At 42.9% G+C, this 25,151-nt stretch overlaps 1 protein-coding gene across 1 annotated transcript; it reads right to left on the bottom strand.

The window, feature by feature from the left end:
* Positions 1–1,742: 1,742 nt before the first annotated feature.
* LOC147889906 (CBS domain-containing protein CBSCBSPB3-like) lies at positions 1,743–24,158 on the bottom strand. The gene is made up of 14 exons (XM_087390181.1): positions 23,733–24,158; positions 15,532–15,700; positions 15,224–15,356; positions 14,904–15,074; positions 14,656–14,734; positions 14,361–14,474; positions 14,141–14,207; positions 13,924–14,029; positions 13,774–13,832; positions 5,914–6,020; positions 5,403–5,536; positions 5,217–5,302; positions 4,943–5,032; positions 1,743–2,220 (listed from the first exon to the last, which is right to left on the bottom strand). The coding sequence occupies exons 1-14, from the start codon at positions 23,879–23,881 to the stop codon at positions 2,008–2,010; spliced, it is 1,677 nt and encodes a 558-aa protein (XP_087246307.1). The 5' UTR covers positions 23,882–24,158; the 3' UTR covers positions 1,743–2,007.
* Positions 24,159–25,151: the final 993 nt, after the last annotated feature.

The raw sequence follows: 25,151 nt of genomic DNA, 5'->3' as shown, positions 1-25,151 counted from the left end.
AGGAAAAGATCCACGATATTCTTATGAACAATCAAAGTGTTGATAACCCCAAGGAATGCAAGTATACCCAAGGGGACTTGTGTGTGTGTGATTGTATGTCTGCAGATTCCACTACTAATGCAACTGCTCATGCCCTCTGTTGTAATACAGTGCTTGGGCAATAATGTTCCTACCTTAAGAGGAAGGAACGACTACGAGACACGAGAAGGAAGATTTGCCAGCCACGAAATGGTCAAGCAATATCTCATAACAAATTTTAAACAAAAGCTCGATAGATTCATGTACTAGTCACCAAGATGTCTCTGCTTGGGAATCATTGAGTACTTACTCTCACAAATTACCAACACGATAGCAAGAAAAGGGACTAACAACATTAATGTTTGTTGATGAGCTCTCTTGTGCCGTCCAATTGTTACCAATATATCATAGAGCTCTGAGTTTTCTTTCATAATATTGCATTGGGAATCTCATATTCCAACTTCAAAGTTCATGCAACGAATCCCTAAGAAATTCAATACATCCCCCTTTCCCTTCACCCAATCATTCATTTCAAATACCATTTCCTAGTGGCAAGCCTAATGAATGTCACTCATCTTGTTAAAGCTAGGATTAACCACATTTAAGTGCCATTGGTGAGCTATACATTTTTTGTACCCATGTCAAAATTGCAAAAAGACGAGCAAACTATGAATCTTGACGAGTTAAATAAACAAGAAAACACATGATGATGTGTAAAGGGCGATTGCAAATGGACCTACTCAGAGAAACTATCAAATATAATTTAAGGCGCTTTATGTTGATTGAAAGAGTTTATTAAATACTCTTATTTAATTACACAAATAACCTATGCTAGACTAAGGAACCGAGAGAGGCAAATTAGATCTAAATCTATTAATTTGTCCATTATGTTCCATAAGTACAGGGAAACCCTTCGCTTCAATAAGAATCAAGCATATAGTTTTCATTCAAAATTGGCACCATAATATCATTAACCATTTCTTCTTTAAATGCATTTTACAATGCCACATCTAGGCATGTAGATTTTGTGTGCATCGCTTGAGTGTTTGATTCACTTTGTAAAAACCTATATATTATGCATGAGCAAGTGTTTATTTGAAATATTAAAAATTTAGGTACTTTTAGTACAAATTTTTTTATCCCCTTCTAAGTACACCATGTTTGGGATAATGAATTTGAGAGTCCCTTTCATTCATGCACTAAAGTACACACGTCTACCTCCAAAATAGTATCCAAAATAGTACCTATCCCTTGCCTTGGAGCAGGGACACTATATTCCAAGTTTACGTCTTCTAGCTCTATTTCCAATCGGTCTTTCACTACAACTAACCAGTTCAATGAAAACCAAAAGCAGCACTTCCTTCACTAGTTAAATAAGGACCCCACATCAACTAGGAGAGCATAGACCATAATTATGAGAATATTAAACTTTAAGGACTCGTCTCTAATGAATATGACACATCCTCCATTTATTACCCTACAGCCAAGGTCATGGTCATGGCAAAATGTATTTAATGATTTGTTTTGTCTACCTTTGACTTCTCGAAGCTTCACGATGCAATTTAAAATACGTTGCTGACTTTCTTGGACAGAGTACTAGCTATAGGCTATCCGAACACTTTTTAGTAACTCTCTCTCTCTCTCTCTCTCTCTCTCTCTCTCTCCCTCACACACACACACAAAATTCACATTTATATTGCCAGACATTAGACATAAATAGTTGTATTAAACAATATAGGGGTAGAATATCAGGGCTCAGTTGTCCCATCAAATGCAACCCCAAAGCCTTTCACTGCGTAAAGATCCCTTACACATAGCTTTCAAAGACAGAGCAGTTATGAAGAATTAAAAGAGAACAATGTTTAATTTTCTTGAAATAATTGCTTATGCTTATCCAGGCTCTCCCCTTCCTAGCGCTGTAAAACAAATAATAGCACTAAGAAAATCATCATCAGATGTCTCAACTTTTATGCTTTTTGACCTCACAAACTATGTGTTAGGTCGTTTTAAGTACATAAGCAGACTTATGCCAACCACAACTGCAGCACCCGCTACAGCAGCAGTATATGCTTGAGATCCCCAGCTTCTGTCTCGTCTCATTTCCATATCAAAATCAACAGCTCTGGATTTTGTGTGTTTTTCAGGTTGTACAGGCAGGCTTTTCTTTTCTCCATCAGAATAATCTAAATGCAATTTCAAAACCTGTACATATGACCCATTCCATTAGAAGAGGCTTCAAAGTATGAGTATTCTGATATACTAAGGCCCCACAGAACGTACATAAACAAAGCCATGCCAATATGCACATTTACATGCAAAAGCACAACAAATAAAGCACCACCTAAAACATGCCCATACAGGCATATGTGCAAGCACGATTTACAATTCCTTAAGATCATGGAATGTGTACAGAGAGTGTGTGTGTGTGTGTTTTGGGGGGGGGTGTTAACTTTTCACCCAAAAAAAGTGTGTTTGGGGATCTACCCATGCCAGAGGCAAGCGTTCGATCTTGTTTTCACTTGGGTTCGATATTGGGGACTTTGGACTCTCTGGAAAGAACAGAAACCATAGTCCTTGGAGATTCTACTTTTTCAAAGTTTCACTACTTCCGGATGTCACTCGGGCAATCTTTCTATGATTGCCTGTCTATTCGTCAGATAGACTACTCTGTTTACTTAGCTTATACTGATATCTTCTGACATTGTAATTGCATGTCCCCTCTTTGGGGACTGCTTCGTATAATATAAGCATACAAGGATGTCACTTGAAAAAATGTGTCTGTGGAAGGAAGGGGGGGCCATACCAGAAGCATTCCAAATCTCCCAGCCTAAGAAGGACTTTTGAATGCAGAAGATGGTGAAAGAAGTGGTCACAGAAGGCTTGCTAAATTGCGTTACATACATATGTAAGTTATTATATGAAAATAACTAGTAAGGAAATGGCAATTTAAATAAAATCATGCCAAATGAAATCCAAGCTAAGTCTTTCCACACGGAGCAGGCCACACAGTGTGCATGACACAAGTCATATTCTCTAAGACCCTTTAGTCAGGCAGCCATAAAAGGTTAAGCAAAGACTTGTATGCGCCATTATTGACCATTAAACATATAAACATGAAAATAGTATTCCTATATTAGTGGTCTATGAAGTTCCAACTTGCATGTCGTCTCCTGTAATTAAACAATCTATAGGCTTAAACCCCATCAATGCCACACAAAGTAAAATAACAATATTTAATGACCGCTACCCACTCAACAAGATGCTGACACATTAACCCAATGAGATTCTTAATATCCTGTGATAGACTGGACACTAGATGAGTGGGAGTTATACTAGGGTCCTGCAAGATAAGTGGTGTGCAGTGGGACTCTAACCCAGCTAAGTTCCTTCAGGTCCTAGGACAGACATGCATAGCTGCCAGCACAGTAGCAACCCTTGAGTCTCTCACACCTGGGAGGGGCATGATGGCATATAGGTAAGATCGACACAGCCATCCTGGAGGCTTGGCGAGAGAGATTATGCCATGCAGACGAGGAACCATTTGCTCATTCGCAGGGATAGTCCTCTTAAACTAGGGTGTTTTTTAGAGTCAGATGCAAATACCACACTTGCTTACACGATTCTCCCAAATTCCTTAGAATAGGGAATTACTTCAGCTAAAGCCACCCTTCCAATGGCGGGACGTTGCAGATCATCAAACTCTTGATATGATACCCTGGCAGCAAGCATGATGCTATCTCGTATGATTCGGAAGAAGAGATGTAGCCACATGACATCATTTTGGCAGACTTTGCTGCGAGACCCTTCCACCCAGATGCCTCATTCTAGATCATGGAACGGTCATGCATTTTGGCTTGCCCTCTCACAGCACCACTCTTGCCTACCTTAACTACTGCTCCCCATTTCCCACACTCCCATGGAAATGCATCCCAACCCTACAATTTCAAAAATTACTTCCCATCCCACCTCCTTGACATCCTTTGATTTCTGAGGACTAGCCACTCCCACTACCCAAAGGCAGACAGCTGGTCCTTTGATATGGTGGCCTCCAAATTCCAATGCTCTCAACAATTCTCCCTCCACATTAACTCCAATTCCAGCCACCCATCCTGGTGTGCCCCACCATTCCTTTACTTTCACCACTTCAACCACAAGATTCCACTTCTGTATCGACATGTCCTCCAGATCCTCCTCCACCTTCACTATGAACCTCTACCTCTTATGCTCTCTCTAACCCATTAGAAGAACAAGCAAAGAAGAGCACCCACTACCTACCTGCTTGGCTTGAAGATGGTTAGGAGACCCGCCTTTGGCACCTCCCTAGCTCAACTCATGGACACACTTATCAACCCAGCCATACAAGAACTCCAATACTTCACTTGTGCACCCCGGATGAACTGAATGCAAGCTGTACGAGAAGATGAGTCGTGAAACCATAATGGAGATCTCTTTCAACTAAGCCTCTCTTCCACAAAAAAGTGTGCAGGCAAGCCTGTGAAACTGTGAAAGAAATGCCTAAGCAAAACACCATGGGCAAGGGTTTCTAACCTAAAAGGTGCCCAATGCAAATGCTTGCAAACAGTGCAGTGAGGTAGATTGTGAGCAGATAAGACAGCCTTGAAGCTGGAGAATTTTGGCAACTACAGAAAATAATACAGCCACAACAATAAGGATAAGGATGATCAGTTGTAGACTAGTTCTGTAGTTAGCCACATGCGATATGGATTACTGAGCTAGAACTCTACGAGTAACAGAAGGGCAGATGACCCTTATCTAATATCCAGATTTACGGAATGAGGGCTTGCACTAGGATGAAGCAGACCTGTACCATTTACCATTGCTACTTATGCTCAATAACAACTGTTCATTTCATAAAACAACCTGTACAATTGGCATGTTAGAGATGCAAGGGAGAATCACCTACCTTCCAGCCTGACAACCTCGCATGACTTATTGCAGCAACAAGGTCACTGTCTGTAGCAAGGACTACTCGATCACCTTCATCATCTTCATACTGCAAAATGATAAATTCCAATTCTTTGAAATTGAACATCTCAATGAGAGCCGCTGCAAATTCCACAAGATAAAACTCTATGCATCCTCCAGCAACATAAAACATATCACATGGTTTTCATAAACTAAGACTCCAATGCATTGATCTACAACCAGTCATGCTGTCAAAAAGGAGACAGGTTTACCATTATATGAGGAACTTGATCTCCCTTTAAATCATCACCAGCTCGTTGTACTATGGCAGATATGAGCTCAGTCAAACTTTCAGTTCCTGGTCATTTCAAGTTCCAGCTCTAGTATGTAATTCATGTTTTCACTAGTGAGAACCATACACGAAGACAAAGAGTCTTATTTCATCTAATATACATTACCACTGTTAAAACGATGGACACGCCCCTTTGAATCCTCCAGCTTGAATGCAAAGGAACTCCCCAACCCTACTGGCGTATATTTTATAGGATCAGGAATGAAGTTATCTGCAGATGACTTTGTAATTGAGATATCACTGTCGAATAGTAGCCAACCAAAATCTCATCAGTAACTTCCTTATATTATTCAGTTGGCATTTCATAGAAGGATAATAGTTTGCCTTCTAAACAACACAAAAGGGCGAGAGAGGAAGAAAGAAATAAGACTCCCTTCCTCAATAATGTCATGCTTTCAAGGCAAGGCAAAGGCAAAGATTTGCTTCACAAGTCTAAGGAAGGATGAATAGAGGAGGCACGTGACTGAGCATTTAACTTCCAATCCTCTCTAAACAATGTAAGTTAGTTGACATCTCTGCAATACTGTAATTCCAGAAACTAAAGTGTCCTTTGATATTTTGTTCTTTGCATCTAATTTTTGAAGTGACCACGACTAAGACATGTGCATAAACCAAACCTGTGGGTGTCCTCATCATCTTCTGGAGGCTCCAAGGCAAAAGCTGAATCCCAGAATTTTTGCAGCATTGTGCCTGTAAGATCTGCACTCCCTTCAGTGTTACCCACCTACATAGAAAGACAAAGACCAAGTGTGTTCATTGAACATTCCTGGTGAGCTGGAGCCTAAATCTAAGGCCCCTACCTTCTGTATGAAAACTCATTAATATTACAAGCACTAATATATATGAAAAACTGCACGTCTGCACATGAACTCCAAATCATCTATTAGCACTAATGACTGAGCCGGAGTACACTATGGCGATCAGCTTAAAGCTGCAATCCCATGATCCTGTCAGAATGTCAGCGTCATTTCCCACATGCAAACCCCCATATGAGAAGGACGAGGGAAGTGACGCCTGTTAAATATTAGGGAGCAGTATGCCACAAGGATGGCTAGGGACAAAACGGGGACTGCTGAGGACAGCCACCAAGGACTTTTGAGAGAAGGTTCTGGGAAGGTTGAAAGGTGCAGAAACCTAGTCTAGATTTCTAGCTGAAATTGCAAATTAGAGCAGGTAGGAACAGACTGGGAAGCGATTCATTGAGTATGCAGAGACATATGAGCCCCTCAAAAACAGGGTGGCTGGCTAAAATGTGCAGGACAGCAAGCACAAGAGAGAGGACTGGTGGAGAGTGGAGAAGTGGAGTGGAGGACTCATTAAGACTAAGGACACCATTGAGTTTTTCACACCAAACCCTGGACGGTGGCGCTTTTAATAGTATCCACTCAACATATATCTAGCATGCTCATAGATCCCAGTAACAGTGATCTGTGCTTGGAGGGGGGAGCAAAAAACACTGCCACTCCTCTGATCCTCATATGCCTCCATCTGTCCGGGTCTCCAATCAATATGTGCACAGCTGTCAGCCACATGTACCCATGTACTATGGGTAGCCCTCTCTCAGGACTCTGATGTGTCTTGGAATACACCACGAGATCTTTCCCTTGAAAAGTAGCAGCAAATTTGTCTATTGAGGATCATAGGGTCCCATCCCCGTAACAAAGAGCAATAGACAAAGCACTGATGGTCCCGTAGGTTGCGTATGCCTGTTTGTTCAGCATGAAAAGAAAATCTCTCTCCTGAGAGAAGTGGAAGTTCTTTCTAGAACATAAGGGATTATGCTGAGCAAATTTTCGCTTTGCAAAAAACCATGTAGGTGGAGGCTTCGCATGCAACTACTCGATTGATGTGGAATATAAGGGGACAAGGCAAAACGTGAAAGATCCCATGGACCCAGCTACACTCGAGGTGGCGAGACAAAGTATGCAAACCCTTTGTCTAAAAAAAAGGGGTCAACTCCCCACTTCTAAGTTGATATGAGGCTACATAAAGACCCGCTTAGGCACACAGACTAGCAGAAGTGCTGGGACAAAGCACAGCCAAAAGGTGCCAGGAATAGGCCTTTATATAGGCCTAGTCAGCCTGTTCAGGTCGGCCATCCTAAAGAGCAGGTCAGCCAGCCCTAATTGGGCCGGCCTGCAGCTGGGCTAGTTGGTCAACTTCAGGGGGCTGGATACCCTATATGAGGCCCCATTGCCGGAGGGAGAAATCATACAGAAGAGCTGTTTGCAGGCAGCCAAAAAGGCCTTCAGAAAGGCAAGGAAGGTGTGGGAATATAAGGGTCAATGCCCCACCTGCAAGCCCCCAAATGAGGATGTCCTCTATGGCAGATGTCATTCATGATGATGGCACTCTTCTATCCTTTCCTTTGACTGCTGAAAAATATGGTCTAGGAATGCATTATCGTCCTGTACAGCAAGCCATTACTCGGATGCTTCAGCCTTTTCAGCCAGTACTGCCTTTAGAACTTCAAGACAGGCTTCAGGATTGGACTCTTCTTCCAGCATACTCGTCCATTCGTCCTTTGAAGCTGTCTCATATTACAGTGTCATCTCTATATAAAGTTCTGCTATCTCCACCTTGGGCATCAGATAGGGCTAATTGGATTTGGGGTTTGCATCATCCAGTCATATCGTGGAGGAAAAGATTGAAAACATTTGGCACTCCAAGGTCCCTCTTCGACAACAGGTCTTTTTATGGTGAGTTCTTTTGGGGGTTCTTCTACCTGGACAGCTTTTATCATGCAAACATATTGATCCAGCTATTTGTAGTCGATGTTTGGCTACGAGGGAGACCTCGCCTCCATTGAGTGGCTGGAAGAGTAAGACCCGGAATCCAAGTGGTTGGTAGACAAATACGAGTGTGCACGTTTGGACCTCCCGGATACGGAGCTACATCGGGTAGATTTCTCCTACCACTCCTCCAAATCCAAGTGGGTACAGTAGGGTGACGGGATGACCAAGCGTTCTTTTAGTTGCAGCGATTGAGAGGCTCAGATGGCATTATGCATTTGGATCCCCAGAAGATGCTAGAATGACCATTGAGTTTTACCAGAGACTATTCCAGTTAGAGTCGTCGTCCCCCTAGGTGGTTGTCGCTAGGCTGACTGTCTAGAATCACATCCCTTCAGTGGTGTCACAAAGCATGAGCAGGCAGCTAGGGATGCCATTTACCAATCAGGAGATTTCGGATGCTCTCCAGACACTTCCTTTGCAGAAGTGCGTGGGAGAGGATGGCTTGACGCTGACTTTTTTCAAGTGTACCTCAGAGCACATTTGTACTCCCCTTCAACAGGCCTTCCAGGAGATCTTCAATATAGTCTTTTAGGGGATGGATTTGTTTGATCCCGAAAGGGGGCGACAAAGTAGACCTGCACGAGTGGAGGTTGATTACCCTGCTTGACACAGCCTAGGCCCTACACGATCCTAGCCAAGGTCTTGAGTCTACATCTGGGGCCACATCTGTGGACATCATCCACAACACTTAGACAGGGTTCGTCCAAGAACGTAGCATCTTGGACAGCATTTTCACTTTTACATAGCCTCTTGCTGGTATTTTCACAGAGGCTGCATGGGGCAGCTCAAACATCTGATATGCAATTTCCTTTGGCCATGTTCAAACAGCATGGAGAACACTCGAGCTAGAGTGGCATGGCAGACAATGATATTGCCACTAGCCCAGGGGTCTCACTCCATGCTTGGTTCCTATGGAGGAGGATAGAGACTAGGCATTGTCACACATCAAAAGGAGCTGGGGCCAGGGTGGCAGAGATAGATGCAGCGATGTCGAACTCGTGGTGGGAGGGACTGAGCACCACCTGGACTCCGCACTGTTGGTCTGGGCAGTTTTCACGAACAGGAGTGCCTCCCAGGGTACAGTTCCTCAATTAGACTCTTTGCCGCTTCCAGCGCAAGTTCTACAGAGTAGGGGAGGGAGGCCTTTTGTTAGCAGTGCTGGATAGTGATGAGTGGGACGAGGATGCTATGGATGGACCACACATTGTCACACATCAAAAGGAGCCGGGGCCACGGTGGCAGAGATAGATGCAACGATGTCGAACTCGTGGTGGGAGGGATTGAGCACCACCTAGACGCCACACTGTTGGTCTGGGCAGTTTTCACGAACAAGAGTGCCTCCCGGGGTACAGTTCCTCAAGTAGACTCTTTGCCGCTTCCAACATAGGCTCTCCAGAGTAGGGGAGGGAGGCCTTTTGTTAGCAGAGCTGGATAGTGATGAGTGGGACGAGGATGCTATGGATGGGATTACTTGGCAGAGGATCATGATTGTGGGACAGCTAGGCAAGAACTGGACCATTGAATCGGATACGGTTCTCTCGGACACGGAGGGAGCACACTGGCGCCTACGGTTATAGGAGGGGCGTCCTCTCAAGGACATTCACTGGGATCCAGGGGAGCGATCCTGGCCCACTTGAGTAGGTCACTCTGACAAGGTGGAAGAGGTGGCTTTCTTCTCTTACACGACCGTATAGGTTGCCGTTTGTAGTTAGAGGCAGTAGCATGGACTCCCTCGAGGGAGCGGCACTGGGTCGAGCAAGAGGTGCCCAGGGAGATCATTCCCTGGTTCTGGTCATGCCTCTAGTCCAACTTGCAACCACGTAAGATTTCCTATTTCTTATGATGGTAGCACATGGGGGCTTACCCATTGGCCCTTGGTTGGAACAGATGAGGGTGGATGGCAGATGTCCTTGTTGTACAGACGGCATGACAAAGACGATCCCTTACTACTTGTGGGGATGCCCGGCAGCACAGAGGATTTGATCAGTAGCTCTGAGGATAGTAGTGAGTACCCAGCGCATGGAGAGGGACTTCACTTGGGGGATGGTAGCTTGGCTCATGAAGGGGGCACATGTGTTCTCGATTGACCCCACCTCGCCATCCATGGATAGACAATGACCCTGATCGAGGACCACAATTATCCCGAACGAGTGCGCCATGTATCTCTAGCAAAAGATAGTGTATGGGAGACAGTGGCTAGCATCAATGCTTGGCATATTTGGGTCGCTCGCTGTAGTTGGGTGATGGGAGGCTAGCACCATGATAGAGTGTTGATGTCATCCAATCTACATGGTCCACTATGGTCTCCTAGGCGTGGCTCTCTGTGGGACAAGGGCCAATGCCACACCCGTCAGCTTAAATATGCACCACAACACACCCCAAAAAAACGCCATGCTAACACAAGGAAATAAAGATAAACCAACGTAGATTTAAGAAAACAAATGAAACACCAGCACAAACAAAAGGAAACAATAAGATCAATGATGTTTGATTCCGCCCACATGGGGTAGGTGAGAAAATGGTATTCCATGCTACCTTGTCTCTCATACCAATTGTGCCATCACATTAGAACTAAATGAATGAACCTCTTGAGTTGGCAAATGCAAGAATGTGGAAAGCTTCAGCAAGATGCAACGTAGCCAACAAAACCAAGAGTACTTGGTTGACAACTAGAGCTCTCGAAGACGAACCTAGGGTCGTTGCACGTTAATGCAACAATTTTCACTTGAAGGACTCTAGAATCAAAGAAAACTGTTGAGTGTAGCTAATATCCACACCTACTTGGCATCCCAAATATCTAGCTATGAACCCCCCCAATCCAAGTGAAGCCTAGTTCCACTCTCCATGTTGGTGTGTCCACAAAATCATGGATTGGTGCTTGCTCATGCTGTATCATGGGCAAGCTCGAAATCAAGAAGCTTTTCATCATTCCGTATCAGATGACAAAGTCTAGTGATGTTGGTTTGTGACCAATAAAAATATTTTTCTTGGATAGGCATGTGCCCTCCCTTCTAGATACTCCTATAGCCCCTATCTCTCCATATAGGCCCATGACTTGCTAACATAGCTCTAAAGAAACCCATACATAAAGATGATTTGGTGTAGACTCAAACCTCCTTGTCGCCTCTCCTACGCTCACATTGCCTCTAGCTTCTACTCATAGATGTTGAGATCATGAGGGTCACCTGCCCACCTATGAGCCTCCAAATGAGGAGAACATGGGGGAGGTAGACCAGCAGCTTAGGTTAGATGCCAAGTGGGACGTGGGCAGACAAAAAGTCTGCCATGGGAGCAGATCTAACAAAAAGTGCAGGGATGCCACATGAGCAGCATCCAGGCTACCATGTGGGCAGCATGTACAGCAAGAACGGTGTGCTGTTAGAGGAAAGCACTAGCCCTAGATGGTGGGCAGAAGGGCTCACAGTTGGGGCAGGTTCAGGACCAGGGCCGACAGCAAATGCTCCTCAAAGGGAGGCCTTATAGGCTCTGCAGATAGGTCTGGAGACTGGTAGGGGCATTGCAGACAGTCTGGCTGCTATAGCAGCAAGTCGGAGCATTAGGGCAGGCCAGAACAGCACCAGAAATAGGCGCAACAGTCAGACACCATGATTGGGGGCTCTTTGGGTCTGCAGACACTTCGGGCCAGTCTGCAGACTGGTCAGCAAGTCTATAGACTGGGTCGGCCTGTTTTGTGGGCCTCCATCCCTATAAAAAGGGCCCAAGCCCTGGGCATTCATTCACTCACAGAGCCTCACAGCAGGCAGCCCAGCAACCACTGTGTGTGAGCCTCATATTGTGCATCGGTCTGGAGCAGCAGAGGACGCCACACAATAGGCATCCAGAAAACACATCTAGAAATCACATGTCACTATCTACGATTGCTTGCAAGCACATGAAGTACCTTTTGTTTCGGTCATACCAGATCATCTACAAGGTGAAGAATAGTACACTGAATCAAGGAACTGGAGCAAAAGGTGCCTCCCCATTGGCTGTCCACCGGAGCAACAAGGAGGTCTGTTTACAGGGCATCACTACGTAGCCGGCTGAAGCTGTAGGAGAGCAAGCAGACTGACAAAGATTGAAAGGTGCCAGCAGGACGTATATACTATTTTGGGTGGTGAGGGGTCCACATCTAAGCAGAACCCAATCAACTAGATGGTGGCACAATGAACAATTTTTTATCTCAAAGTGCATCCCCTTACGTCAAGAGCTGACCTCTCGCACTTATCTTCAATTTGACCCTTCCTCAACCCATACAAGAAATCCACTGGCCCACTGCCATCAAATATTACTTGTGTGACTTTGATCATTCATGCTAGTTACTCGCTACTTCTTAGTAGTACATAGATGAGCAACCAGACACAGACACCAAAGCTCTCCACCTCACAAACACAATCCGCTTCGCATCGTAGCACCCCTCCACCTACACACTCAAACACACCTGAAAGTCAACTGAAGGGTTTGTACCTCAAAACGATTGGTACACTAACCTCTTCATCGCACTTCCCACCGAGAACTCACATTTTGCCAAAGATCTACGTGAGGAGGCTGAGTTAGAGGAGAGGCAGACTCTCCTACAGTAGCAGGACATCACTCACAAGGAGCAGAAGTGGGCAATGGTTTGAGATGGATGGCTTTCAATAGGGCCCGGCACTTCTTGATTTCCAAATGAATCTATTTTTCTACCTGATATTCATCTAGATGAGGCTAGGATATCCCCAGTATCTACAGATCTTATTTTCTTGATGTGCATGGGTTGTCATAGATGAAGCCGTATATATGTATGGCATGCTACTCTCCTTCCCGGAAGCAAGGCAACAAGTATGATTGGTTATTTGTTCCAGGGAGGCCTCATCTCCACCCTTGTTCCAAAGCATATCATTTGTTATTGCCCTCCCCTAGATCAAGCAACATGGCAATCGTGTATGGCATCTAAACAAGCCTGAACAGCGGTGGTGTAATATACTCACGTATTTAGAAAAGTATCCTTCCTCTTAAGCAAAAGGTATTTCTCGGGAGATTGTGTGGTGGGAGCATTGCCAGTTGGGGCTTTCCTAGCCCGCAGGAACACTGCATCACCAGATTGCAGAGGATGCTCTGGCATGAAGGAAACAGTTCCCCGCATGGTATGGTTTTGCCCCTTTGCTCATCAATTTCTTCTCAATCTTTCAACACGTTTACTCATCAGATTTCCAGGTCAAAGATTTGGTCAAGACTTTTGGCAGTATATTATGCTTTCACCACCTCCTTGCTTGGACGAAATTATGGCCCTCTTCTGACCATCTATACAGCATGGAAACATCTTGTTTTTCATCCTGCCGATTACTCTTGCTTCACTTACTTTAAAAGCTCCCTTATTCTGTCCCTCCAAGATCGCCGTGATCTTGGAGAGCTCCTTCACAATCAGTTGCAGGAGTTCTGTTGCTGTTTCTGAGTTGTGTGTGTCTTCCGCTTAGACTCGCATCTTTTATTTTAACTTTTAGCTGATAAATTGAATAGTGCTTTGACACTAAAAAAAAAATTATGTACGCTCATTCACCTTCGCGTGTGTGGGTGGGCGTGTTTTGTAAATGCTGTCAAATATAGAAATCAAACTTCTAACTTCTAACGTCTCACTCTCTGCTATAAAATGCACATGAATGTTTTCCAAATATTTCCAGGTATTCCAGCTGAATAACATACAGTTGCAACAGCAGCATGTGTAAGGTGTAGCACATCCAGACATGCTACAATATACCCATCTGCAGCAGGCACAGAATAAGTCAATTTATGTAAAATTCGCAAAAGCAAAAGCCAATTTCCCTGATAAAAACAAATCTGACTTCGTATTACCTCGATCCACAACGGGTAGATGAAGGAATTTTCCATCATGCATAGTGTGAAGTGCATCCACGATGGTTGTGTCAATAGTTGCACATTCTGGACTAGGAGTCATAACCTGCACCCAAAGAATCACAGTAATTACTGCAGGGCAATAAACCAAGCAAGAAAAAGGAGATCATGACACTGTAGATATAGAACTTTACTTAACATTGAACACAATAAAAACCTTCTCAACAGGGGTTGAATCAGGTGAAAGGTTTTGAGAGACAACGCGCATCAAAACATCTTTGGACCTACATGCATGACCGACGACTGTTAAGAAGAGACCATCATTCAGAGACTGAAAATGCAAATGTTTGAATATATAGTCAGTCATGATGAGGGAAACAAATTCGATCCAAAAAGGTCTTTACAATGTATGGAAATCGATGCAAAAAAGAACTAACGTTAGGATCCCCTGAGGTTTGTTGTTAGTCGTAATGATAACTGAGTTGACTCGAAGTTCCCGCATCTTCTTTGTAGCCATATAGACCGTGTCAGATGGTGACACGGTTGCAACTCTAGCAGCACAAGCCGCACTAGATCAAGGCTTCATAAAAGGGGGAAACCACAGCACAAGCCTTTGCCTTTTGCAACATGTTGTCTCAGAAAGGACTGCATTTACATAAAACCCAAATCTCTCTCTCCTAGTACATGGAAAATTGTGCATTTGGTATTCCAAGATTATTAACCTCAACTTACTTGGAATTCTCCTGAATAATTGATCCTAAAGAGGGTCGAAACATTTTTTCACGAAGCATATCAACAAAATTTGATGGAGCTGAAACATGACATGTTACTAGGTGTAAATAATCAGTTCAGATACAAGAAAACTGTTTCCTGGAGTAACACACTAAGGATAAATTTCTCCTTAAGTGCTATGCTAGCAGCATTTATCAGGATTGAATCTGCCTTTCACCAATTGTCTGATAGTTTCTTTAGGCACTAACCGGCAATTGTGTTACCCCACTGACGTTCTACACCTTCGACAGCAGCAGCAATTGCATCCCCCTTTTCTGCAGCCCTTTCCATTCTGGCAATAGCATCGTAAAGGCATTTGGTGATGTCCAAAAGCGCAATAACCTCACCATTTTCTACCACAGGAAGATGTCTAAACTTCCCTGCAGAAATAATCACAGGACGTGTTATCATATTCAATCAATCGAACAAGCCAGAAAGCTTTTTGCCTGTAGAATCACAAATTACACAAAGAGAGCCCTCCAAAAATCAACATTATTGGCAAGCACATGCTTTACGGGATGACACTTACCTTGAACCATCTTCTGCAATGCTTCTACAGCTAAAGTGTCACTCATAACAAATAAGGGATTCCTTGTCATGACTTTGGAAACAGAAGTATCCTCAGGCTTCAGACCTTCTGCTATCACCCTGGTTGCCACATCCTGTATCCACACCACATGTGATGTGTCACACTATATGAAACATATAGGCAAATTGAAAAAATGAAAGTCACAAAACATTATAACGGTAGCGCCCCTCACAAATACAAACAGTATACTTTTCATCCAAAAGAGCACCAAAAACACTCAGCCCACATTTGTAAATCATACTAAGCACCTTATCAGTTATAATTCCACACAATAAAGCACTTGAGTCTGTAAGCAGTGCAGCATCTACTCTGCGCGTTGCCATACGCCTGCAAGCATCTAAAACCGTTGTACCTTCCGGTATAGTCAGTGCCTTAGACAACCTTAACCTTTTCACAGTCCGCTCCTTTGACCCTGACCTGTCAACAAGGTTCATTCGTAAATTAATAATGAGAAGGTGGGATATATTACCAAACTAGTCAAACATATGATGCATGCAGTCTTTAGTACATCAGAGCTCCCTTACAAGTCTTGGACCATAGCCTTCACATACTATAACAGCCCTACTATTAGCCAAAAAAAGTAGCCTTATCCTTGATATATATATATTTTTATAAGACTAAAACACATCCATTCTAAAGGTTCAGAGTTACCAAAAAGAAAGGTAAGAATAGACAAAAAACAAGTGGAGTGATCCATGGGATAGCCATAACAACTAAAGCATACTTTCTTGAGCTTCAAATATTCCCTTAAGACCATTTTACAAAACTTGTTTTTTAAATATGTCCAAACCTCCCAGTGATTTCTTGGCTTCGAAATTCTCACTATCTAGCTGTAGTTTTCTTCCAGAGCTGTCCAATTTGGTAGTGAGAATAGGAGACTGCACGTTACAAATGTTTTGCAGACGTAACTGAATTTGATGACCTGGCAGGCTGTATGACTTTTGATCTAACCTGCAGCTTTTTGTTAGTTGGTCTATCCTCGCGTGTAATACAGCTTTCTTCAGACTACTACTGCATTACTGATTTATTTGCTTTGTACCTTGGTCCCATTGTCATACTTGGCTGTGACTGGCTCCAAATATTGGGTAACTTCACTATGAATTTACAGAACATGACAAAGATTTTCAGTAACAAGGCTTAGAGAATGTGTTTATTTGGCATTCACTCTCAGAAGTTGCAGTTAGTAACAGCCAAACAAATGAGAAGAATCCTCAAGAAAGATGTCAATCTTTATGCCTTGAAGCTCGAGGCTGTTCATAACCAAAAACCAAGGAATTCAATGTGGCAGATATTGACATGCTAGGGATGCTACAGCAGTATCAGGTATTTTCAAGATGGTCTCCCTCAAAGTGGCAGATATTGACATGCCAGCAGTATCAGGATATTTTCCAGGAAGCCCCTCATGGTCTCCCTCACAAGAGGGAAGTTGATCATGCAGGAAGAATCAAAGCACATCAAGACGGCTCCTTATACCTTATCAAAGACGGAGAAAGATGAGTTGCCAAGCAGATTCCAGGAGCTGTTGGACAAAGGTTTTATCACTCATACTCAATCTCCATTTGCTTCTCCTGTTTTGTTGGTGAAGAAGGATGGTACCTTCAGATTATGCATTGACTACAGGGAGTTAAATAAGGTGACTATAAACATGAATTCCACATCCCTGGTGTGGATGATTTCTTGGATCATTGAAGGAATCTAGATACTATTCCAAGATAGACCTCAAGTCAGGGTACCACCAAATAAGGATCAAGGAAGGTGATGAACCTAAAATACATGCCATCAGTAAATGGCACCAATATTTGTATGGTAGACATTTCAAGGTACGGAAAGGCCATAGATCATTAAGGTATTTCTTATCCCGAAGGAGCCTTACTCCTACGCAGAGAAGGTAGCTGGAGTTTATATAAGGGTATGATTTTGATATTGAATATTAAGGAGGGAAAGAAAATGTAGTAGCTGACACTTTGCCCAGATTATGGACTTGTTAATGCTATGTGATTTCCAACATTTACAAAGACCGGATTCATGACATGGAGCATCCTGAGACTGCTGCTATCTTTGTTGCCTTACAAGATCTGCATTACATGAATTGTTCAAAGTACGCCTGAAGAATGGTCTTTTATGGTACCTAAACAAAGTTTAAAAGGTCCCACATTCTGCTTTCAAGAATCTCATTCTTGAACAATAGCATAGTTCTCCCTTGGCAAAGCACATTGGTTTGGGAAAGACTTATGATAATGTAAAAAAGAGCTTCTATTGTCGTGTATTGTGTCTGCAACACAGGATTGACAATACTCACCCAGCAGGTCTGTTAGATCCCCTACCAATTTCAAAGGGTAAGTGGCATGGATTTTATTATTGGTTTGCCCACCATAGCAAAAGTGTGGAACGGTGGTTGTGGATAGGCTGAACAGCCCACTTTGGACCAACTAAATTATACTTCTTCTCAAGTAGCCCATGGAACATATATTCAGGTTTCATGACCTCCCTCAGGAGTAGTTAGTGACAAGATGCTAAATGAGTGGGTTTTGGAAGGAGTTGTTTTCTCAAATGGGTACTAAGTTGCCCCAAGTAAGCTTACCATCCCTAATCTAATGATAAAACTGAGACGGTAATTAAATGGGCTCGAAGATATTTGACGCATTTGTTTTCACACACAAAGGTCACAAATAAGTGGTTATATTTGCCAGAGTTCTATTGTAATTCTATGACTCACAAGGCACACTTCCATTGGGATGTCCCCATTTAAAGCCTTATATGGAGGTCACATTAAACTACCTTCCACATTCAAAGATCAAACTTTCCTTAATCAACCTGCAAAGGATGAGATAGAGAAGAGATGGTGAACTCCAGGAAGGAGACTGGATATATCTCAAGTTGCTGCTTCATTAAAAGGTAATACCAACACTAAGCTGGCTCGCATATTCTATGGCTTGTACGAAATTCTTAAGAGGGTAGGTGATTTGGCCTATCAGTTGGATACCAAAATCCACAATGTATTCCATCTGTCCATGCTTAAAAAGCATGTGGGAGAAGATCTTCTACTTGCTACAGAATTACATCCCATGGATGAATCAGGGTAGATAGAGTATATCTTTCGGGATACAGAGATAAAATCCTCAGAAATATCGTCTTGGTAGAATACTACATTAAATGAAAGGGGTTACCAGAGGGGAACTCATCGTAGCAGCCTGAGAGTGCTGAGTGGGGTCTCTTTACATCTACATCTGGTTACATCCTCTTTCCCCTAAGTGAGCCACATGGGCCACTTGTATAGATTAGATATGATTTGATATGGTTGTGTGACGTCATCCCGGAGACATCATGGGGGAGGTGTGTGTGTGAAAAGATAAGGCCATCCAGCCTATAAAATTGGCACATGTATTTGGCTTCTACATCAATCCATCATTATCAGTGCATTGCCTCATGTCGTTTGATTACTTGTCCTCTCAGATCTCCTCACTCTACACGTTTTACACCATCCTCTTGCAATTGGTATCAGAGCCCAGGTAGCTCGCCCTAATCAGCCTCGCAGACCTTCACATATTGCGCTCCTGCCTCAAGTATAGCTGCTGCCGATTCCTAAAGGAGCCGCCATAATCTCAATTCCCGCTACTATCTTTTGAAGCCACATGGAGCTGGTCTTTCTGCCGTCACGTTCAGGAGCATTGTGAGGAACGAGAGCACTAACACCGCCTTATTTCTGGCCAAGGGACGTCGCATAGACTCCGTTTTTTTCCTCATCTCAAACAGGCTCCTACGAGTGGCAGGGAAGCATTTTTCCATAAGCCGCAGTCCAGAACAAAGTTTCTGTGGGCTTTAATACCTTGCAACAATGAGCTTCATAACTAAGAATTGTGAAGGCTCCAGATTTCTTGCAGCACTTGCATTTTATCTCCATGCGATTGCTTTGCACCCCTGCTGGTTTGCCTCGTTGCTGAGCTTGGTGCTGACATGTTACATGGAGTGGCTGTTCTAGATCATATCGTGAGCACTCCTGAAGCAAAGCCATCTGGACTCTGAATGATTCCATGAAAAAAAGGATTTCCACACATAGATTGAAACTACTGCTGCTATTGTATAGAAGGTCGAGGTGCAAAGTGTGGGTTCTAATCCTGAATAAAGGCATAAAGCCGCTCTACAAGCTATCAATCTTATGTACCAACCTTCAGTTCTACTCGTTGTGACTGCCATCTCTAAATGATTTCTAGTTATCTTGCTACATTTCTGCTCAAAGCATGTCATGCATTTCTGATTCCTCGCCTCATATGACAGTATCATTGTTCCTCTACTGTTGCCAAGCCAGTGGTGCTTGATGTTTAAATTATTCCTTATTTGCTAGCTTCCAAACTAGAGTAGAATAAAGTGCACATAGGAGCTACATAAGCTACACCCGCCGCCTCCATTTTGTCTGTTGTTTGAACTGGAAACCGAACAACTAAGTCATTCTTCCTCTTCCTTTGCTTCCTACAATCATGGCATTTATGTAACTGGCCTTCAGTTTCCTAAAGGGCAGTAGACCATAACTTGCATTGCATATTCATTATTCACTGCCACATTGCATCATTTCCAACCACTTAACTTTAAACAATACCACTTAGAATAACTTGAGAAATAACTGGATGGAGGCTAGAGTGCCCCTGCTCAATGAAATCAAGTACAAGACACCACACTGGCCCCAAACACTTGGTGCCCCTTCCGGTATTTATTTATTTCTTTAGGAATGAAATTGGTACATACAACAAGGGCTCTCCCTTGTGCTCTGCCCCACGGGCAATTCCACTGTCCAAGCCAAAACCTTGGCTATAGCTTGCATTCCATCCTAGTGCACACACTAGTACCCAAGTGCCAAGGCAAAGCTAAGGCATGCACCATTTGTCCATGACCAACTGTAAAAGTATCCAAGCATTCCACAAAGACTGTAACCAACTGTTAAATGACCAGGCATCCAGACACTTCCCGAGAGGAATTTAAAAATTTTATAATAGGAATCACTTCTATGGAGCCGTTTAAACTCCAGCTTGATTGTGAAGGAACATTTGCCTCCTTTAATAAGTCCCTCCAAAGTTCATGGACACTAAGCAACCTTGGCTTTGAAGCAGTAGCTTAGCCATTTAGACACATCTGTCAAAGTAGTCCTACAAGCAGCAGCAATAAATCTTGGCTTTTTTGGAATCTTGTAAGACTTCCAAGCAGCACAAAAAAAAACGATACTTGGATTGCAAACAAACCCTGAACACTTACAAAAAGTTTGGCGTTTTGAGATCAGATCCTTTTGAGAAACTAAGGTAGGGGCGTAAGTTTTGGCAGAGGAGTTCAATTCACTCAAAGACATTCTAGGTTAAGATTTTTGCAATTTAAAACAAAAATAATGGAAATTTGTCCATATAAAATATGACAAATTTCCTATAGAATTTTTGGAGAAAAATTTCCTCTTTTTTGGAAAGATAATTACTTTGCTTTGAGCAATTAACTGAAGAGACTTCTTCTAGTTTCAAAGCAACTTTCTTCAAAATCTTTCCTTTCCATGCCGATAAGATATTTTGAACTCCTAAACTTTCTTCTATTTGAAAAGCCAACTTTGAGATTCCATTGTCAATAGCTTTTTAAAGGCAAGACAATCGAAATTTTGTGCCTTTCATCAAAAGGTCTCTTAGTTTAGTAGAAAGCAAAATAGAGTATCAGCTGTGACTAAATGTCTTAAATCAGCATCCACAAGGCTTTGGAATCTTTTGCTTTTACAACAAGGTTCTCTAAGGATAGTTGATTTTGGTTGCTCTGAAAGCCTTTTACCTATCTCTCCATAGTTGAAAGCCTTTTGTCCTATTGGATTCTTCCAAATTCACACATAACTTTCTTTCCTATTTCTATTATGCCTGCTATCTGGTTTCTCTGGTTTCCCTAGCTAGCTACTACTAGCAACTAGCAGTAGAACCTTCCAAGTGTAGAGATATGATTCATTCTACAGAATGAGAAGAATTTTGCCTAATGGCAGAGCAGGTCCTCTCTTTGGAGGAACATTTGCTATAGCTAAAATATGTTTGGTCCTTATCTCTTGTTTACCCCACATTCCCTAGTCTATTCTGGAAGACACTCTAAACATTCAGCACAAATTGCAGAGACTTTCCATAGTCTAAGTTGAATGGATTTCAGAAGGCTCCATATGAAATGGTTACTGCAGCTTTTGGGCCACATTGTCTCCACAGATGCCTTTAGGCCTTTATTGTGCAGCCTCCATGCAACATTGGATGGGTAACCAGGAAAGTAGGAAATTAGAAATCCTTCAAAGAAAGTCTATCAATCCCAAAACTTCAGACAAGCTCCCTTCTTTTGTTGCAGCCAAGATAAGGGGAACTAGTCCTCCCTATAGTGACAGGGACAACCTATCTTCAAGAAAGCCTGACATGTTGAATACTGAGGTATTCTTTTCTTTCACTACGACACATCCAGACCATGCTGACCTCGCCTAGTGGGACACCTAGACAACACTTTCAGTTCATCGTAAAAGTTAGGAAGTGTGCCTAAAAATGGACCCAGGCAAATATTTTTAAAGCCAGCTGACCTTCTGTGGAAGCCATAGTTAGGACTTTCAATCAAGGCCCTCCAGGGTCCAAAGCCACTTGAAATGAAGGCCTTGGGCAGTCAGAGCAAAAGAGCACCCTTGCCTGATTCCCCTCTTCAGCAAGAAGGGGCCAATCACTTCATTACATATAGAAAAAATACGTCATACATGAAAGAGCGGCTCACCTTGACATATGTTGATATTTGAGTAAAGGGACAAGCCTTATCACCTCGCTAATCATGTTACTATACTATCACCCTATTCCTTTTTAATTTATACATCTTCATAATTCAAGCCTCAGCAGTTTCATACCCTCTGCAGTTTAAAATCTCAAAATGTTTCTATGAAGGAATTACTTTCATAAACAACACTATTTGTGCTCTGGCTAAACATGCATCCTATTTCAAAAATGTTAATTAAAAAACCAGGAGCCCTTGAACCGTCATGCAACTCCTTCAAGGATCCTTCCAGCCCGGTGATGCTGTTGAGCCGGGACTCAAAAGTTCCCCTAATGTAGGAAGTCTTACCAACTGCAGTCTGCAGCCACCATCAAAGATAATCTTCTAGGTGCCACTCAGAAGGTACTCCCCTGACCTTCAAAACTTCTATTACTCTTAGGGAGATTCCACAGCTAGGGCTTAGGCGCTGCATAAAAATCCGCTGAGTTCCCCTTTATTAGTTATCCAATTAACCTCCTAATCATGTACTCTCTCTATGTCCTTGTTATTACTGCCTCTATCTCTCCAGAGAAAAAAGAGAGGAAGCAGGTCATTTTGTGTCCACGTCATGCCACCCTGAATTCTGGCTCCCTCAAGTAATTCCAGATCGCATATCTGGGCCAGTGCTTCAAAACTTTTCTCAGTCTATGCCTCAACTTTCCTGAGGCTGCTGAAGGAACCCCTGTTATGCCTTCTTGATCACACAAACATTTCTAAGGGCATCATCAATTTTGTTTCGTGAGAAGCACCTAATCACCAGTGAAACGCCATATCTACATTGAGGACATGCATTGGTTTACTTCATTCCCATCGTTGTACCTTCAAGTTCACCGACATGGATATGTATCAAACCTGAACTGTTTGATTGCATTATCTACAATGAATTATCTAGAAGCAACGCAGTCATGAAACAGCTTTGGCGATCTATTATCAAACAGCCTTAAGAGAACTTGCCCTTCTCTTGGCTACACGTGAAATAAAGCCCAGTATCGCAAGTCGCGACTAACAGAGGTAGGGCCTCCGTGACGTTAGAAACAAAGCTATCAGTACCCTGGATGATGGAAGGATTCAACTTTACAGATGGGAATGCAGGGATCGGTACAAGCTTTTCCAGAGGCTTGAGTAGGCCAGCTCCCACTCTGCGAGTAGGTATCGTTGCAAGAACCGGAAAAGCTTGTAAAAGAATGCGAGTGGCTCGATATCCTTGCTTTCTCGGTGAGACCAATGATACCCGTGCTATCACACCGGCCTCTCTCTGCCATGTAATTCATGAGCTTGCTCGAAGAAATAAGGTGTGCTTGTCGAATAAACTACGGCACACAGAAACATTTACGCCATAAGGAATGAACCAATCTTGATACAAAATAAGGCAGGTGTTCTTGATCTTTCTTGCGGTCATCAAAGTCGCACCTTTTCGTTCCTAGTTTTGGCTCGGATCGTCCTACAATAAAAACGGTACCTCCGAAAAACGAAGAACTTATTTAACTCATGAAGGGCTACTATAAGTTTCCAGCTCAGTGGCCTGGATCGTGCAAGTCATCGTTCAGGGTGATTTGTACAAATTAAATTAGTCGACGAAAGTGTCCAATCTTTACAAGCAATAGATGAATTCTTCCAAATAAGCGAAGCAAAATCGTTCAGGAATTGAAATGAAAAGAGAGTCTCATACGAGGATCGCAGGGTCGCGCCAGGCTTGCGCCCTCCCGTGCTTCCATTTTCAGAAGACGGCTTTTTCCTGAGAAGAGAAGGTCCTCGTTTGGGTGTGGTGGAGCTCTGCCGTTTGGCTGGACCAGCTGGGGCAGGCCCGGGCGTGCTCATGTTGGGTCGTTCGGTGCGGCCAGTGGGGGAGAGTTCCGAAAACTCAAACGTGCATGGAGGAGCTGAAGGAGACTGCAAAGAAAGAAAGAGTCGAGTTGGTGCAATTGAGGGAGAAATTGATGACGAAAGAGTACCCGGAGTGGGCAACTATTTGGGAGCAAGCTTGGCGAGGACCTATCTCAAGGGCAAGCTCTGGTTCATTGGAGGGGCAAGCAAAGCAGCAGGGGAGCAGCGAGGAGGAGGATTTTGAATGATGATGAATGATGAATGATGATGAGGAAGGAAGTCAGTCAAATGAATAATGAATGACGTTGTTTTGGTGGCCGACGCTTCCTCCCATTATTAACACCCTCTAATCAATCTCCTTACCTTCTTTAACCTAACTAAATATCAAGGATTTCCTCTTTGCTCCTCCTTTTGGCCTTTTTCGCCTTTTGTTGTTCCCAAATGATTCTATTTTCTTCCCCTCCACACACTCTCTACCTTCCGTGTCCCTCTCAATATATCTTCTCTCTCTCCCAAGGCAAGAGCTATCCAACCGCCCGCTAGCAAAGCTTGCATTCTACATCACAAAGCCTTTCACCATATTCTCCAAAGACCACCCAACCCAGGGGCATACAATCACACCTTTACAAGAAACAACAATTGAACTCTTTAAACCCCCAGTGTCACAAAACTTACCAAATCTAACCAAACCTATATATATAGCTAACCTTCCAAAGTCAACTTTGGAGCTTAAACCCAATTCATGGCATCTCATTCACACTACAAGTTGGCCAGCTTTTATGCACTACCACTACTCAGTAGCTCCATGATCATTGTTTGGCATGAAATCCTTCCAAAGGTTTGTAATTTAACATGCACATACACTTTCAATAAGGTCATACAAGCTAAGCAATCAATAAACATTCTTCTTCATTAATATAGAGGAATCTAAACATTTTTTCCCTTGTTGAAAAGCATCTCTCCTTATATAAATTTAAAGAAATCCATACATGATTTTTCAAAAAATAAACATGGAATGTCTATATAAACACTTTCATAGCCTTGTGCTAATATTATAAATGATTGCAAAACAAAATTGGAAATATTGAACTTATGCAAGGTAAAAAAGTACAAAAGTTACAATCAAACTGAGGCAGAAACCAAGAGGCATACATTGGAGGGTGAAAAACATATGCGTGCATGTATATGGAAACCTACACTTTAAAGCTTACGTAGTGGAAAGCCTTCCTCTTTGATGAAATAAGACAAAAACAATGTGTATATC

Source organism: Dipteris shenzhenensis, chromosome 19 (genome assembly GCF_047967505.1).
Source record: "Dipteris shenzhenensis isolate YYH24624 ecotype China chromosome 19, Dip_SZ_1.0, whole genome shotgun sequence".
NCBI classification, from domain to species: Eukaryota; Viridiplantae; Streptophyta; class Polypodiopsida; order Gleicheniales; family Dipteridaceae; genus Dipteris; species Dipteris shenzhenensis.
This window is presented reverse-complemented; position numbering and strand designations above follow the sequence as displayed.

What these genes read in the sequence shown, in the direction of transcription:
- LOC147889906 (XM_087390181.1), bottom strand. Translation starts at nt 23,881, where the DNA reads ATGAGCACGCCCGGGCCTGCCCCAGCTGGTCCAGCCAAACGGCAGAGC. An exon ending in ATTATTCAGGAGAATTCCAA is followed by an intron (nt 14,475 to 14,655) that starts GTAAGTTGAGGT and finishes TTGTGCTGCTAG; the next exon opens with AGTTGCAACCGTGTCACCAT. An exon ending in AAACCTCAGGGGATCCTAAC is followed by an intron (nt 14,208 to 14,360) that starts GTTAGTTCTTTT and finishes TCATGCATGTAG; the next exon opens with GTCCAAAGATGTTTTGATGC.